Consider the following 19,410-nt stretch of genomic DNA (forward strand, 5'->3'; position numbering starts at 1 on the left):
TTGGATGACTGTCTGTGGTGACTCTTAATGATTTCATAATGAAGTAATTATTCAAGTGTCATAGAAAACTGTGTTTCTCAGAAATCACATCCTGTCAGTTTTCAGCTCACATACACTATTATATACACTTTAGTACAAAAAAAATGAATTCTACTGTAAAATATTACTTAAGTTGAATACAATTTAGTGATTTAGAAACTTTCCTAACACTACTATAAAAAATGAAAATTAATAAAATATGCACACAAATAAAACAATAAAGGCTTATCAAAAGTGTGCAAGTAAAAGATGACAATGAAATGAAAGATTGCTTTTCAAAATAGAGGCATCTGTTCTGTGCATAATCCAAGGAATGCTTTCCAATTTCCATGCATCATCTCATTTATTCAAAATAGGGGATTTTGCAAAAGAGACATATGGGGCAAAACAAAATGTAGGGTACTGTCAAATTGGAGTTTTAAAATGCATGTTTTATTTATACCCTGCTTACTTAAAAAGTTATTTGATGCATAGCAAATGGATACATTCTCTAAAATCTTTTCCTATTATTCTTTGCTGTAAAAAGTGCTTTCTTTTGTTTTATTTTTTCCTTCTTCTGGTCAAAGTCTATATTCTCTATGCCCAAAGATGCCAGTGCTCCATATTTATTTGCTCTTGAAGAAACAACAATCCCAATATTCATAAATATGATCTGCTTTGAATTGTAAAAGTTGCATTTCCCAGCACTGATGAAATAGTTTGGATCTAGATATTTAAAATATATATAAATCCATTGCTCTAAACATGTATGTGAATTAGTATGGTTTATTTTGTCAGATGTGAATGACATATTTCAAGAAATGTTGAACAGTGATCTGGTGATTTTAAAATACTGCAAAAGACAATGCCTATATACAATTATTAGGTATTGAGAAACCTAGTGAAAATACAGTTGAATGGTAACGTCAGCACTGTAACTGGACTTTTGAAAACAACTGTTTATAAACTTGTAGGATTTTAAGGCTCGAGGTGTTTATCAATATTTAAAACTTTCTGTATCATTTACAGAGAAGGACATTAAGGCACAGAGAAGCTGAAGTTTATTGCATACCATATAGCTCATTATTGACAGATTAGGGACTAATATGTGGTTTGTGCTGACTTGTTAAATAATGCTTTCTCAACCATTAAAAAATTTTTCAAATCTTGTGGAGGTTGTGGTGGTGGTGGTGATGGGTGTGTGTGTGTGTGTGCATGTGTGTGTGTGAATACCAGTCATCTATTACAGGGAAAATGGGTGTAGCATGATACCCTTAATAAAATAAATCTTTTAAACAAGTACCAAAAGCAATAAAAAGTTTAAGTCCTTATTCATAATTTTTACTTCAGAAGAGAGAGAATGGAGAAAAGACCCAACTAGCTTTCATGTTTAGATATTTAATAGACCTTTCACATTATTATTTATTTTAGTGTACCATCGCCTTTTATTCCTAGAGACATTTGAAAAGAAGGTGAATTCAAATTTGATAATTGTTGACAAAATAAAGATCAATATTGGTGCTTTAGATTATTTTTATTTTTCTCTTTTTGTATGCAATCATGTTTTAAACTGTTATGTGACAACAAATTGGAATATGGTCAATTAAGGGAGATAATCAGAATGCTTAAATATTATTAATTTTCAATTTAAAGATTTCTTTTTCTTTAAACATTAATAAAATCATTTAGTAGTAATTACATAGTTAATTACTGAGTTAATGAACATTTATGATGTTTTCTTTAACATAAAATACTTCAGAAGGATTATTAAGGCTAATGCCAAAAATGAAATCTAGATTAATGATGACTATGTTTGAGAGAAAGTTTATTCAAATGCCATCACAAGGAGAGTATGAGAAAAATAAGTTGAACTTAAACTTTCTGCCCGACCTTTTTTTTTTTTTTAATTGCAGATATTTATTCTAATTATCCTCTACCATGCAAGTTCTATTTTAAGGGTAACAAAAAAGAAAATCCTCAGGATTCAAAATTTCCCATCTTTCTGTTAACTGCTACCACAAATAAAAGATAGTATTTATTCATTGTAACATTAACATATTAAATTTGTTTTGGGGGAGAGGAGAAAACTAATTGTTTCAATAATTAAAGAATTGAATTTTAACTTTTTTCAGATGAATTCAAGTTCTTTATGAAAAGGCTACCAATGAATTACTTTCTGAATGCATCTACCGTAATGCATTTGTGGACAACAGATTCTAGCTTTCAGCGCCGTTACGAACAACTGAAGAACAGCATGAAGCAACTTTTCCTAAAGGCACAGAAAATTGTACACAAGCTCTTTAGCCTTAGCAAGAGGTGCCATAAACAACCCCTCATCAGCCTGCCAAGACAAAGGTAAGACATTTTGATTATGTAGAGAACTGAAGCCATTGTTTTGACAGTGGCTTTTTTTCATGAATGCTGGCATGGTAATACACATAGTATAGTGGTAATTAAATTATTGGAGATAATTTTAAAACAAAATATTTTCTAATCTCATAATAAATTGTAGCTACTTTCAAAAGTAATAGTAAACTAGAGTATATACACTAACACCTCTTTTTGTGTGTCTTTTATTTTCAGAACAAATAAATCACTCCAAGCTTGTTTTTATTGTAGTTAACTAATAATAGTTTTACTGTAACAAGAAAACCACAGATTCCTACAGTTATATCAAGAGCATAAGAAGTAAGCAGACCAAAAAGGGGAATTTCTAGATATGTCATTTTCAAATAAAATCATGTAAGGTGTATTTTCTATAAGCAGTGTTTAGAGAACCATAAACCTCACTCTACAGGAATCTCTGAAAATAACTGTGAAGGTTTGTAAATTTTATATGACTGGGGGGCAACAAACTATTAAAATATTTATGGCTGAATTGATTTTGTAAAGCACAGCTTTTGGATTTGTTATTTTAGTATATATTGACTGGTCACTGTAGAACCACCCTTACATAACTCCCACAGTTAACATTATATTCAATGGCGAAAGTTTGAAAACTTTTCTGCTAAGATACCATTGATCATGGGTATATATTTTTTAATTTGCTGTTTGACTCATTTTGCTAGCTCTGTGTTGAAGATTTTCACATCTATGTTCTTAAGGGATGTTGGTCTGTAATTTTCTTTCCATACCATATCTTTGTCTGGTTTTGGTATTAAGATGAAGCAGGCCTCATAAAAGGAGTTGAGAAGTGTTTCTTCCTCTTCAATCTTTTGAAAGAATTTTAACAGGATTGTTGTTAATGCTTCTTTGAATGTTTGGTATAATTCCCAGTGAGACAGTCTGGTACCGGGCTTTTGTTTGTTTGGAGGTTTTTGATTATTGATTTATTATCTTTACTATTATTGGTCTGATGAGATCTTCTGTTTCTTCTTGAGTCAGTGAAGGTAGTTTGTGTGCTTCTAGGAAATTATTTATTTTATCTAGGTTATCCAATTTGTTGGCATACAATTGTTTATCTAACATCTGTGTTAGTTGGCATCTCTAAGGAAACAGAACCAACAAGTGATTCCATCTCCACAAAATATCCTTACAATAACAATCAGACCAGTGCTTGCTTGACCAAACAACTGTACACCATAACCTTGCCAAGCCAACACATGAACTGAACCAACACAGTACACCCTTTGTTAACTTGGCACCCATACGTATCTCCTTAAAAGATACTCTCATGTGATTCTCCTGTAGAGCCCTGCCAAAGGCTCCAAATGGAATTTCTGTTTGCCACTGAAATTTTCAGCAGCATTGTTTCTATTGAATCATTTTGTCCAAGTGACAGAGCAGCTTTGCAATGGCACCTTGGACCTATTGCACTGTCTCCTTTTGTTCTGCTCCCCACTCAAAAGTAGCAACTTTTTGATTCAGTAAATAGGCCAGAGTAGCACACTCAAATGAGGAATATGTTGCCTCTAAAATCTAGAGAGACCAGCTAGGTATTGTGCCTCTTTTTCGGTTGCTGGAGGGCAAGATTCAACAGCTTATCCTTCACCTCAGAAGAGATTTCTTGATATGCCCCACACCACTGGATACCTAGAAATTTCACTGAGTTAGAAGAAGGCCTTTGAATTTTTGTTGGATTTATCTCTCATTCTCTGACATGGAAATGTCTTACTGGTAAGTCTACAGTGGTTGCTACTTCTTGCTCACTAGGTCCAGTCAACATGATGTCATGAATATAATGGACCATGGTGATGTCTTGTGGAAGGGAAAGACAAAGACCTTGTGATCTGGATTGTGACATAGGGCTAGAGAGTTTATATACTCCTTTGGTAAGCTGGTGAAGGTGTATTGCTGGCATTGCCAGTTGAAAGAAAACTGTTTCTGATGGACTTTACTAACAGGTAAAGAAAAAGGCATTTGCCAGATCAATAGCTGCATCCCCAGTACCAAGGGATGTGTTGATTCGCTCAAGCAATGATACCTCATCTGGAATAGCTGCTGCAATAGGAGTCACCATCTGGTTAAATTTACAATGATCTACTGTATTTCTCCAGAATCCATCTGTATTCTGCACAGGCCAAATTGGAGACTTGAATGGGGATAAGGTAGGAATCACTATTCCTGTATCCTTTCAGTTCCTTGATGGTGGCACTGATCTCTGAAATCCCTCCGGGAATGTAGAAGTGCTTTTGTTTTACTATTTTGCCAGATACAGGAAGTTCTACTAGCTTCACTTGGCCTCTCCTGCCATAAGAGTGTAGCACAGTTCTCCATGGGTCACTCTTTGTACCTCTCCTTTCATGAATAGCCTGGTTAGACTTCAATGTAGTTATAAGTCTGGAAGAAAATAGGGGTGATGGCAGTGGCTTATGAGAGGAATCAGCAATATCTTGCAAACCAACTAACTGAGGGCAGTCCACGGGTCATCTTTTCAGACAGAGGTGTGAGGGCTGTTAACTCAGGATTATCAAGCACAAGTTCACTCTCTTCAGATGGAGGCTGGCTGGCTAGCGGATTCCTCAGGGCTGACTGGAGACTGGGTGACTGATTCCTTAGGGCAGATTAGTAGGCATTTATCTGGCAAAGACTCAGCAAAACCTAGGTTTCAGTGTTCCCTCCCAGTCATCATCTTTACCAACCCATATGAACTCATTCCAATTTTCAGGATCCCATTCCTTTCCAATCAGTATTGTCACAAATACACTGAATAGTTAGGAATTCTGTTTATGTTATAAAACAACAACTCTCACAATGAGACTCTGTGTCTGGTTTTCAGAAATCTCAAGTCTGCACCTACTAGAATTAAGAGTTTTTTCAGGGCACACATAGAAACTTTCATGTCCTTCATGCAGCAGTATGAGCTGGGAATTTGAAGACTTGAGCTCATCCCTTTCTATAAAACTGCATACAGCCTATTTAGGAAACACCAGCCAATGTCATACTTTCTAACTCCACAAAACTCTGTTAGTCTGTTAGGGCATTGAATACACTGTCTGTCACCCAGAGCCTTGTCTTTAATAAGCATTTGAGTAGCAGCGTCTAATGATGATATTTCATGTATCTCTACTGCCAATTCATGCTGTGGGCAGTCAATGTCATCTTGAGCACTGGAAATAAAAACACTAGTTTTTTTTGTTTGTTTTTTGTTTTTTGTTTATTTTAGTTATTGTACACTTCTTTCCAAAAATCCAGTTTGTCTGTTATTTAAAATCATTTCTATCTCTTTATTGATATTATCTAGTTGATGAGACATTGTTATGTCTTCCTGTGATTCTTTCGACATGATCTCCTTTAGTTCTTTGAACATATTTATAATGGCTTCTTTGAAGTCTTTGTGTGCCACAAACACCATCTGTATCCCTTTTAAAACAGTTCCAATTACCTGCTTTTTTCCAGTGTATGAATTACACTACCCTATTTCTTTGCATGTCTTATAAATTTGTTGAAACTGGACATTTTAGATAATAAATTTTAGCACCTCTGAATGTTGATATACTCTGTACCTGAGCTCTGTAGGGTTACTGTGGTTATTATTTAATGAGACATTTATTTGTTTAGTGACTTGGTTGAACTAACTCTGTGTGGTTTATTTCTTCTACAGCATGCAGCCTCTGACAGTCCCACTCAGATTTTCTTTTCTTGCTTTTTATATTTTAGCTTGGCTACCTAGGAATTAATACTTGGTCAGTATTAGTCACTTCTTTGTCAAAGGTTGTACTTAAGTCCCTGTCTTAGTTTCCAGGCTGCTATGACAAATAATGTACAGTGAATTGGCTTAAACAGTGGGAATTTACTGGCTCACTGTTTTGAGACTAGAAGTTCGAAATTGAGGCATCAGCAAGGCAATGCTTTCCCTGCAAAAACTGTGGCATTCTCTGGTTGGCTGCTAGCAATCTTGGGGTTCCTTGGCTTTTCCATTACATGATGATGCACATAGCAGTGTCTTCTCCTTTCTCTTCTGGGTTTCTGCCGACTTCCAGCTTCTAGCAACTCACTGTGGCTTTTTATTTTTTTTAATAAGGCCTCCAGTGATAGGATTAACATGCATCCTGATTCTTTTGGCCATACCTTAACTAAAAACATCATCTTCAAAAAGTCCTATTTACAATAAATTCACACCCACAAGAGTAGGATTAAAATTAAGAACATGGTTGTTTTTTTGTTTTTCTTCTGTGGTACATAACTCAATCTGTCACAATCCCCTAGGCAGTTAGATTTGCCATGGAACATGTGTGTGGCTTGGAAGCCTCTATAAAACTGTGTCCCTGGAATGCTTAAATAAAAGCAAATTAAATGAATTTTCAGTGAAATTAAATAATCTCTATATAAAAGAAATACTTTGCTGAAATTTTCATTTTCAAACAACTCTATTGAGTTACCTATTCACAATAATCATACTTGGCTAAATATTGTCAAAAGAGATCATGTCTCTACTAAATATTTAATACGGGACTTTCTCTAGTTAGAAAAATGTCCTCTGACATGTCATCAAATTGATGGGTACAAGGTAAATCAGCAGAATAAAATAAAAACATATTATTTGGAGTAGAATAATATAAAGTATAGAAAAAAATCTTTGACTTATTTAGTTCAGAAGTTTTGTAAAAGAAAGATTGCTGAAGGTTTTTCTTGACTTTTTTTTTTAGCATAATGCCTGTGTTAGGTTATTATTCCTCACACACATGCACAAACAAGACAGACATTTTTGTAGATGAAAGAATTTATTGAATTTGGATTTTTTTCCAATTCCCTTTTTTTCTTTCACTACAAGCGTGAGTTTTTTTTGTTTGTTTGTTTCTCTCAATTTAATAAAATAATATTAAAATGACATTAAGAAAACAAATGTAAATATATATGTAGGCATATATACACACATACATTCACACACTATAGTCTGTTAGTACATTAGTGTAGAAATAAGGAGGTTGGATATTTATGAAATATTTTTAGAAATTTTTGAAAGGCAGATTAGGTAAGCAATCCAAGTGTCTCAGTTGCATTTTAAATTCTATTTTATGTCTTGCCGTTATGGAAATTTTTCTCACCTTCATTCTTGAATTTATGCCACTCCAGAAATATTTTCCAATTTCTTATATCCAAAATCTTGAAAAATACAGAAAAACAAATGAAAATAAGACTGTTAAAAGTGCATCTCAATGAATTATATTCTTCACATTTCTGGTGTAAAGACAGATAGGTTGAAGTTACTTTTAATAATATAGAGGGTAGTTCTGCTCTTCATATATGATAAAGTTGACACTCAGATTATTCTAAGTCTGCTTTCTCATCGCTATTTTTTTTGCCAATTTCTTTAAATCTAGTTTAGTAGAAGAAAGCTGAATTCTCATAGCTTCTGCATTCAGTTTGTTGCTGTTTGTAGTTTGGAGTTGAAGTATCTGATGAAAATCCAGCCTCACACAGAATTGTTGAAACCTAAGTATGGTAATAGCCTTTTTAGATAATTGTGGATATTATTCTTCGATAAAATACCAAACTCAACCCGTGGTGGCTTCCTAAATGTTGGTTGTAATGTAGAATCTGTAGCCACATGATTAATATTTTTAAATCTGTTATATGAAATCTTTTTGTCTATCTAGTACTTTGAGTGGATCATTTACCTGTGCATACAAAATCATGTGCTAGTCATGTGGAAAATACTGATTCACTTAGTTATGAAGTTTTTCCAATTGTTGACACATTTCATTATACAATAACAAAAATCCCAGTCCTAATTATCATCATTGAACTCATAAGAAAAGTTTTTAAGTATTGGAAAACTGCCAATCTCAGAGTGGCAGATACAGTTTCCCAAATTTCTGATTTTCACTTGCATGTTAGAATTTTATCATTGACATCAAATATGTCAGTTGTTTGTCTTGCAGTGTCAGGTTCATTTTGCTCATTTCTAAGAAATATCTTGCAGCTATTCAAGCTTGAATAACCACAGTCTGTCAATCACTCTTTCAACTAAAAATGATTTTCACTAAAAAGTGGCTACCTCAGCTTACAACTGAAGCAACTGCATAAGCGCTTTTCCTTAAGGCAGGCATAATAGTTCATGGTGCAACAAAAGTACTTTTTACATATGTCCTGTTTTAACATATATATGTGCATATATATATATTTATATATATGACTGAGATTCAATAAGTTATTTTTGCTCCTTTATTAAAAACATTCTTAAATGAAACTAGCTTTCTTTTTGTTCTGCGAGTATATGGAATAAAAGAATATACACCTCCAAGCAGAGGTTACACTAACTTGATTTGTGCTGTGTTTCCAGCTTTTTACTCCTGTTGCTTTTGGCACTGTCAGTGTAAATGTCAACACAATGCAAAAGCAAAAGAATGTCTTAGTATTTTTATGAAGATAGTTTTGACTTTGTACAATCTGTGATAGGATCCTGCCACACACACTTCCTACCTACCCACTCACCTACCCATCTGGGGCTCTGTGGACCACATTTTGAGAATGCTTTGCTGGACCTACCTCATATCCACAAAAGTACTTAACTGACCTAGAACACAAATTGTAGAGCCATCATAGAAGTTACTTCACTTTTTTCTTTACTAATACAACCCCTGGTTTTAGCTGAGTGTATAGCTGCTTTACAACTCTCAGGTACCTGAAGTGTGAAGGTGGACTCATGACTAACTCTGGCCAAATGGATATAAATGGGAAGAATAGATGAAACTTCTGAATTGTCTTCTCAAAGGAAGAGGAATATATGCCATCTTCCTTGCCTTCTTCCTGCTGGCATAAATTAAATGTGGAGGCCTGCATTAAAGATTAATAGATGAAAAAAACTTGTTAAGGATGGTGCAGTCCAAACTCTTTTCCATATCAGCCTTGACTGTTTATGGTTGTACCTTTATGTGAGAGAAGAATAAAATTCTGTCTTGTCTAAGGCACTGTTATTTGGCTTATATTACCGTAGCCAAACTTTCATTCTAACTAATAAAGAAGCCTTATTGAAATGGACTCCAAATCCTTAAATATTACAGAATCTGATTTAATTAAAATGACATTTATATATTAATACAAAGGACTTTTGCTGAAAGCAATTTTATATGAAACTGTAGGGAAAAGGCATGAAATTAAATTCCCTTACATTTCTATGTTGCAAAAGAATTTTTCATTATTTTTTGTTTCAGCCACTCCACGATGATTCATCAGGCACAGACTAAGTAATAATGAAGCAATAAATTTAAAGAGTTGGTTATTTCAGTGTTTTTAACTTTTATTGAGAAAAAAATATATAGCAATTATAAAATGCCCAGGATGTGGGAAAGTGCTTGATAATTATCATTTTCCATTTTCAAAATACAAATCACCCTTTCTTATGTATAGATAGCTTGTAATATTTTAATGAATTTTGTGGAACATGTTTTCATGTTTTTCATACTCAATATAAAATTTCTCACAGAGATAATGGTACACATTCTCTTAGTAAACCAGATTCTGGTTCAAGCGATCCAGGGAGATCAACCTGTAAAGAGAGAAGAAAAGAGAAAGATGATAGGCATACAGTCCCCTCTTCTTAGTATAGGCCACTTTTGAACACATTCAAAGTTGGAAAAAGTTGTTCTGGTTATACATGACATTTCCTTTCACCCAATTCTTGGCTAAGCCTATATATACTTCAGCATAAAATGAAAGCCTGTGTGATTATAGTGTTATGCCTGCTCTTTGTCTTCTTCACAGAGATAAAAGATCATGTAGAACAACCAATGAGTTTGTCACCTGGGCATTTTGTCCAGGGAAATCTCTCTGTGACCCACAAACTGTACATACCAACAGACGCACTTTATATATGTGTGTGCATTTCTCTGTGTGTGAGAATAGGGTAAAATGACAGTTCATCAGCTCATTATGTGTTTTAAGAAAAATCTCATATTATCATCTTATTCTCTTTTTAAGCTTATTTATTCTCTTACCTGAGGAAAAGGTGAGCACAATCAAGGGGAATTCTCTTAAGTATAACACATATTTATTCAAAAGAAATTTGTTTATTTTTTTCCACATGATTAGCTAGGCAAATGTCATTTTACTGCTCTCACTACAGCTTCTGATCAAACTGCAATTGATCTTCTTGACCATAAGAATAGTTTACTATGAAAGATTAAAAGTGTCACTCCCTAACCGTTTTTTTCCTCTGGTAACTCAATGCAATTGCTGGCCAAAATAATCATTTTTGAGAACAGAACGACATAAAGAGCTCCAGAGAACTGTTTTAACACTGAAAGTAACTTAAAAGAAAAATTAGTTGTGTATACAGAGATATATTGGAAGTCAAGTCCGTGATGTCCACGATTAAGAATTCCCTGTTCCCATCAGTGTTTGGAGTGAGTATCACTTTGTTTAAACAATCAGAATCAGTTCCTTATTGGACACTGACCACAGGTTCATGAAGCCCAAGAGGATGGTCAGTAGGATCTGATATTAGTCTTAATTTTCTTCTCACTAAGGAATTGATGATAACTCTTCATCATGTACCACTAAGTAACTTATATTTTGTTATATATTCATGGTTGTTTCCTAAAGTAAATACCTAAATACATATGTTTTATAAAAAGATCTATCATAAAGCAAATTTGGAGACTGATATAAACTCATGTTGGAAATCTGCAATTTATATGCATATGCAACACTCTATAATGTTCTACAATTAGGAAAACTGGTTAGTTAGTTCAAAAAAGGATTTTCCAGAATAAAAATTCTCATTTTCTGATACAACTGTTAATTCCTTAATCTACACACTTGGGGAAGACTGTCCAATAATGTTTAAAAAAAACTTTTTAATTAGAGAAGTTATAGGTTTGCAGAAACATCATGTAAAAAATACAGCATTCCCATGCACCCCCCATTATTAAAATTTTTATATAATTAAAATTATTAACAATTGTTTATGTTGTTATTAACAATTGTTACAGTTGATGAAAGAATATTATAATTACACAATTAACTATAGTCCATAGTTTACATTAGGGTGTGTTTTTCCCATATACCACCTAATTATTAACACCTTGCATTAGTATGGTACATTTGTTATAATTCATGAAAGAACATTTTTATAATTGTACTATTAACTAAAGTCCTTCATTTACAATAGGTTTCACTGTGTTACACAGTCCTATGTTTTATCTCTTAATTTTTATCCTATAATATATAAATATACAACCTAAAATGTCCCCTTTTAACCACATTCACATATATAATTCACTGTGGTTAATTCTACTTTACAATGTTGTGTCCAATTATTCTTTATCACTTTTTACAGATTCTAGAATTTCCTCAGTTGTAATATAGTCAACTCATCCACCAGAATATAGTTGATACTGACTTAAAGATTCAAGAGCAGGTAAATCTTAAAAATACTGCCTTTTCCAATAAAATTTGCTTGACTTAGGAGAGGAAAATTTCATTTGAATTGTTTGAATGATAAATTTAGCCAAATTCTGACTTTGGTAGCTTCCTGTAGATGCAGTGTGTAATCACTGATCTTCATAATACATTTTATAATGCTCATGTAGAGTCCAAAAATAAACAACCATTCTCAGCTCCTTTTATCATTATTGTATCTATCTATCTATCTATGCATATGTATATACACACAGATATGCTCATGTATCTTAAGTTATTAAACATGTATATGACTGAAATCCAGATTTAATTTCTTTGAACAGTAAACTAAGATACTACTGTTGAAAAGCAAATGGCTTTATGAATTAACAAGGAGAAACCATATATTACCAAATGATACCACATCAAATCTCTAACAATGAAAAAAAATAATTCTTTGAAGCACTTCACTTGAAACAGGCAATATGAGTTAAAAGTGAGTGAATAAATTTCAAAAATCAATGCCAATTGAAATCAGAATCCCCTCTCACAATCCAGATGCACTTCAGACCACAACAAATAGAACAGCACAAAAGAACGTTGTGTGACAAAAGAACACAGGAGAAAATGAAGGTCAGTTTGTTATGGTTGTTCTATAAAGCTAGCAGGAATATTTCAGGTAGGTTTCTCAAAGGAAACAAAAAAAATCAAGTCTGGGGTAATACCTTCTACTGAGTTGAAATAAATTAGTTCATACAAGCAAGAAAGTTAGCTATAAACAAATCTAAAGGCAAAATAGTAAGAATATAAAGAAAGCCTACCAATTTTAAGGGATGAAATATACATGTTAATATTGAGGATATATCTTTATATCTATTTCTTCAAATGCATATTAAAACATATGGAAGGCAGTACAAAAGTATGATCTAAATACATGATTTTTGTTTCAAAGCCACATCTAAATTCCCATTGAAATGAACAAAATTGTGTCTGCACTAGAAGTTATGGAATCATTCGATCTGTTTGCAGGAATGTGGGGTGATTTTTGAAAGATATACTGCAGGAAACAAATAGGATATAGGGCAAAGCTGACCAATACACAATTTACTGCATGCTAATGCAATACCCGCCTAAGCAGCAGACAGAGGAGGCATTCGGTGGAACTTAGCAATATCACCAAATACAGAGCAACAGACAGACCGTGAAAAAGAGAGACAGTTCTGGTGCTGACTCACTAAAGAAAGCTGCCATGGTTAGCTAGTTATTATTTAATATGTATTAAGCACCAACTGAATGTCAAACACTGTTTCAAGTACTTTACCTCTTTTAACTCATTTAACACAATGCTACAAGGTAGACAGTATTATTAACTTCAGTTTACAATTGAGAAAGCTGAAGCTCAGATAATAAAAAGAACTTTCCCCAAATTACTCAATTAATGGTGATGAAGCCAGGATTGAAACTCAGATAATTTGGGTACAGAGCTTGGATTCTTAATTGCTACACCGTGTTGCTTCCCAGTTTTGCCATGTTTTGAGAAAGACTCCCAACTCCTGCTAACATCTCATCTCTAAGAAATTTGATAGAGTATTGAATCCTTGCAACAAAAGCATACAGTCATGTATTGGAATAGTGAGAAAACAAGACAGAATTTTAGGAAATAAAAAATATGGTTACTAAATTTGAAACAAAAATACAGGCAGTAACTCTTACAGAAAACCAAATTTGTTTATTAAAATAAATGCTTGAGAAAATAACCCAATATTATCAAAGAAAGAATGGAGGCATGCAATTTTTTGAGAAAAAAATGTAAGGTGCATGAAGCAAATGGAGGTGAGTTGATTTATGCATAATCCAGAAGGAGAAAACATATCTTGTTAAGAGGCAATGAAAGAGTTGGAACAATTGAGGGAGAAGAGAGAGAAAGCGAGTGAACTTTTCTTTGAAGATTTGTATCTTCAGATGAAAAAAGCTAAGTATCAGGCAAAATTTATGAAAAAAGGTCATATGTTATGGTTTTTTAGTTAATAGCCATCATTTTTAGCTAGTTCCTGGTCCGTCAAGTAGTTTAAAGACTTGGCGTATTTTAAAAATCCATTTATTATGTTCATGGATACAAAGGAAAATGTGCACTTTATTTAGCATCTTGCTCTCCCACACTTGACTTCAGGGGCAAAAACTATAATATTTGCCAATCATGGATTGAGGCTTCTTCATCTCTGGGTGGCTGTAATTGAAGGCAGACGCTGCTAGTGGCTCTTTCTGGACCATGGTTGGCTTCTAGAATTCCCATCTATCATCCCCGGAGGAAGCAGAGGACACAATAGTTTATCAAGGATGCCATCTAATGGAGAGATTAAAGCCAAACGCTGCAGTCCAATCTGTAATCATAAGAGGGAAACTGACTCCTCTCTGGTCTTTCACTCCTCAGCTGTTAACAGCAAAAAAGTTTTGGTTTCTTTTTGGTAGTGTTTTGCTTTCTCTTTAGCAGCATATACATTGGGAAGGTAAACAAGCAAGCAAGAGGGTTTTTTGCTGTTGGTTTTTTGTTTTTTGTTTATTTTTTAATGTACAAGCACTAAATACTAGAGTATGGTAAATCAATCAACAGTGTTTTGATGGGAAAAACAGTGACTCAAGAATTTATGCTAAGTCAAATAATTTCTGATATAAGAGGAAAACAAAAAGATATTCTCACAGATGAAGTGTCTTAGATATTACAATACCCAAGTATTCCTCCTGAAAATATTACTTATTAAATCAAGAGATTAATAAAATAGTCAACTGAAGAACTGTATATAAACTGTTTTCCTGAAATCAACAAAAACATTCTCTTAATAGATTTAAGACTCAGAAAATCATGTTTACTATTGCTTTTATCATTTAATCTTATTTAGGAAGTTCTGTCAATAAAATAAAACAAATACAAAATTAACAAAAATAGAGATAGTAATATTATAAAGCAAATATCATCATTATCAATAACTAAGATATCACTATTATTAGTTAATGGCAAGCTTATTTATCTGAAAAATCCCAGAGAATCAGCTGAGGTAGTTGGCAGCTTCAAAATTAAATAAATAGAATTCAATAAACTACTAGTAGATGAGCAAAAAATAGTAACGAAATACGATAGGAAAGAAGACTCCATTCATAAAAATATCAAAATATATAACATACCTAAGAAAATAAATCAAAACAAAACTATTTAGAATCTTTAAGGAAATTTTGAATAAATGCAGAGCTTATTCATGTTTATGAATGGAAAAATCTTATAAAGATACCATTTCTCCACCAATTCAATTTTATGCAATTTAATGTAAAATTAATCAAAATCTCCCTGGAAAAAATAAGCAGACAAAGATAGTTAATAGTATTTTTAAAGAGGAATACTGATAAGTGCAATTAGCATCGTTTTATATTAAAGCCTCCTCTAAGAAATAGTATAGTGTTGTGGAAGTGCTCTGGCCACACTACTGAGTAGCCCCTGGAAATTACTTTGGCACTCTGTGTCTCAATTTCCTACCTGTATTTTGTGGATAATAAGAATATGTATGATATAGAATTGTTAAGTTGATTAAACCAATTTATATATGTCATGTTGCAGTATTTATTAAAAACTCAAAAACATTTTTCTTTGATAATGATACTGATGATGATGTTACAGTAATTTAAATAGTGTGAAAAATACTATTAAGCATAGAAATAGACCCAAGTACATGTAACAATTTGTTTTATAATTGCAGAAATCAAGTGGAGCACAGACTATCAGGAAGAGGGCACACAAACATAACCATTGTAAGATTAAACTAATTTCCTGATCTTACTTTTTTTTTAAAAAAGTGAAGATTTATTGGACCACATTCCTTTATCATAATATAATAGGGTTAAAAATTTAAATGAATATTTTAAAGTTCAATGTTTAAAATGAAATTCTTAACTCATTCAAAATTAAAAATCCACTCCTGGATAATCGTTGGGTCAAAGAAAATCCAAACAACAATTATAAATTCTAGAGAAACTAATAATAAAAGAGAATACTTCATACCAATATCTATGAGACACAACAAATTCTGGACTCAGAATAAAACTTAAAGTTTTAAATGATTAAATTATTAAAGAAAAAAAAAGAAAATAAAGTTACCTAGAATCTGTAAACATTTATCCTTTCATTCAACAAATAAATATTGAATGTCATTTATAAGCATAAGAGGTACAACAGCTTACCAAAAAAAAAAAAAAAAATCCTTGTCTGTATATTTGGAGTTTATATTCTACTGAGTTGAGAAAGAAAATAAATCACATAGTATGTTAGAAGGTGATAGGTTCTATGGAGAAAAAACTCAGGAAGGAAAGTAGGGAGTGCAGGGATGGTGGTGGTGATGGCAGTAGTAGCGGTGTGTGTGTATGTGTGAACAATTTTTCATGGGGTGGTAAGCAAAGGTTGAGGAGGTGAGGAAGCCAAACATATACCTGAAGAACAGGTATATAGTTGTAGTGAACAACTACAACACCCTGAGATGGGACCAAGTGCTCAAGAAATAGCAAGGCACCCCTATGGCTGGAATGAAGTGAGTGAGGACTAGTAGTAGGAGGTAAGAGAAGAAAGAACCACTCAGAGTCATCACTGCATGGGAAGATGAGCAGATTATAAGGAAAGGTGATAAAATATCCACCTTGAAAAAGTATCAAGATGCGTAATGCTCAAAAATGAGATTTCACTTACCTTGAAAGGTTAGACATGTTAGATTTTTCCAGACAATAGGAAACTGTGGAATGCCATTCATTTTATAAAGCCAGCATAACTTCAACTTGAAAAAGATAATACAAAAATGGAAACTATAGATTCATATGCTTAAATTTTTAATTTAATTACCAAAAGATAAAACATCTTACTGAAAGCAAAGTGATCACCTAGAAGAAAGACAACAGCATATTGTTTTGTAATTCTTTATGGTACCAACCACACAGTTGATGGCATTATCCATTCACAGTATCCCAGGTCCATCCTGAATTCTCATGCTCCAAACTTGGAATCAGCTATTTTCTAAGGAATCCTACTTCATTTCAGAGTAGATTAGCCTTAGAAAACGAAATGTGGGTGCTATGGATGCAACTGTTACTTTTATATGACCACTGCAAGTAGAAAATAGCTGGAAGCCACTTCAGTTAAAGAGAAAAAAAAATTGCATTTCAGAAAGGCATTAATTCATATTGAAATTTCATGGAATATGTTTGATAAGTTTTCATGCCTCCTGTGCCTGTAAATTATTTGCTTTTTCCCTGATATTCAGTCCTAGAGACTGGGCAATCGATGATGCGGGAGTGCAGAGTGTTAAATGAGGCTTGTTGTAAAAGTTCATGAATTCTAAGCTCTTACAGTAGTCATATCAATTCCTGAGTTTTGACTGTTATTTAAGAGATGTTTATTTGGTACAAAATTTGTATTCTCTGTAACAGCTTTCTAATATAACCTGTATGGTCAGTCTATTTAAACAACATGGTTGCACGGAACCTAGAATGGGGAATGAGATCTTATCATTCTGAACAGGTTAATATGACACCCTGATGTACCCAGAGTACTTTTGGCAGAAAATAAAAAAAAGTATTTTTGAAGTCCCTTTGAGGGACTGGGGGGAAATATGGAAATATTAAACTTCCTCACATGGGGAATTTTTGGTATTCCCACAAGCATTAGGAAATCCCAATTTAATAGGTCAAGCCCTCAATCTTGGGGCTTGCCCTTATGAAACTTAGAGAAGCTAAACCTACTTATAATTATGCTGAAGAATCATCCCCAGAGAACTTTTTGTTGCTCAGATGTGGCCTCTTTCTCTCAGCCACCTCTGCAAATAAACTCACTGCCCTCTCCCCTGCATGGGACATGACTCCCAGGGATGGGAGTCTCCCTGCCAATGAGGGGCAAGACTCCCAGAGATGAGCCTGGCCCTGGCATTGTGGGACTGAGAAGGCCATCTTGACCAAAAGGGGGAAAAGAAATGAAACAAAAGTTTCAGTGGCTGAGAGGTCTCAAATAGAATTAAAAGGACAATCTGGAGTTTTTTCAAAGGCATTATATAGGTATTCCTTTTTAGTTTCTAGAGTATTAGAAGAGCTAGAAGGAAATACATGAATCTGTTGTGTGGTAATCCAGTAACCTTGATTCTTGATGATAAGTGTATAACTATATAGCTTTTATCACGTGACTGTGTGATAGTGAAAATGTGGTGACTGACACCCCCTTTAACCAGTGTATGGCAGATGAGTAATAAAATAATGACAAAAATATATAAGTAGTAGGGGAGAGAATGGGTGTGGGATGGTTTGGGTACTCTTTTAAATTTATTTTTAATATTTTTATTTATTTTTTCTTTATTTTGGGGTAATGAAAATGCTCAAAAATTGATTGTGGCAATGAATGCACAACTAGCTGATGATACTGTGTGCCATTGATTGTATTTTTTGCATGGATTATATGTTGTGCAAGTATGTCTCAATAAAATTGCATTTAAAATAAAATTCAGTCCTAGTATATCCCTGTACGTCTTTATTAGGTCAGGGAGAGCACTATCTCAGTGATAGGGATGTTGCTTGTTGAAGCACCAATCTCAGGTCATTCTACTATCATTTCCAAATCCACAAATGGCTACTGTTCACCCAAACTTTCTCCCAAGGGTGAACTGTCAAGAGAGCTTGTCCTTCTCAATCTATCTTGAGAAAATGCTTAGGTTGTTTCTCATTTTTGCTGCAATGCTTGACTTTTGAGTAAGTCTCTTTTTGAATCAGTTTCCCTTTTCAACCAGGAGTGGAGGGTCATCACATTTTCTTCTGTCTTGTCTTTTTATCTTTATTATTCTCTCTCTTGACTTAACTAAATTGAACTGAATGGATACATGGTCCGTAGGGAGAGCCAATCCCAGAGAGTTGGAGGTAGCATGGCTTGGGATTAAAACTCTTGATGAGCTCCAAGAGCCAAAAATCATGATAAAGATAATCTGACAAACCCAGAGGCCCCAGTCCTTTATCTTCCTCCACTGAAAGCTGATGTATAATTATCAGAGTTTTGAATACATTTTAAATTTTTTATTGAGAATCTTTTACGAATCAACTTTATTTTAAAAGAAGGAAAGGGGTATCTAGCCTCTCTTCTCCTATTTTCCTTGCTCAGAAACGAGGAACCTTCAAGCCAAGTTCTAAACTCCCTAAAAGGAAAACAAAATTTACTTCTAGCCTTTAAGGAACACTTTTATTGATACAGTTATCCAGGCATAATTCCAGTCTCTCCTTTTATTTCAGTTCTCTTCACTCAAGCAAAGTCATTCTTTTTTTTCTAAATAAAATGTATTCCTGAAAAATAGTTAACCTTTTGATAGTTACATTAAATTGTCTCAAGAGTACTCCAATTATATGCATTTGAATTTTCCCTTTGGAAGTTAGGTTTTCTTAGTTATAAAAATATTTCTGAGAAACTCTCATGTGAACCTTATTGAAACAAAAACAAAAACCCACTCAAATTAGCATCGCAGGTCTCTGCATTTTTTCAGATGCCTTCCTCTGTAAAAACAAAAATCAATACATGTTAAAATAGAATTACTAAGAATAAAAAGA

At 33.5% G+C, this 19,410-nt stretch overlaps 1 protein-coding gene across 5 annotated transcripts in view; it reads left to right on the forward strand.

The window, feature by feature from the left end:
- The window catches only part of BRINP3 (BMP/retinoic acid inducible neural specific 3), a 518,616-nt gene that overhangs the window by 428,493 nt on the left and 70,713 nt on the right, over positions 1–19,410 (forward strand). For all 5 annotated transcript variants that reach the window (XM_037825140.1, XM_037825141.1, XM_037825142.1 and 2 more), the window contains one exon: positions 2,151–2,373. In XM_037825140.1, the coding sequence (XP_037681068.1) occupies positions 2,151–2,373 (223 nt within the window). The remainder of the gene's footprint in view (positions 1–2,150; positions 2,374–19,410) is intronic.

Source organism: Choloepus didactylus, chromosome 2, assembly GCF_015220235.1.
Source record: "Choloepus didactylus isolate mChoDid1 chromosome 2, mChoDid1.pri, whole genome shotgun sequence".
NCBI classification, from domain to species: Eukaryota; Metazoa; Chordata; class Mammalia; order Pilosa; family Megalonychidae; genus Choloepus; species Choloepus didactylus.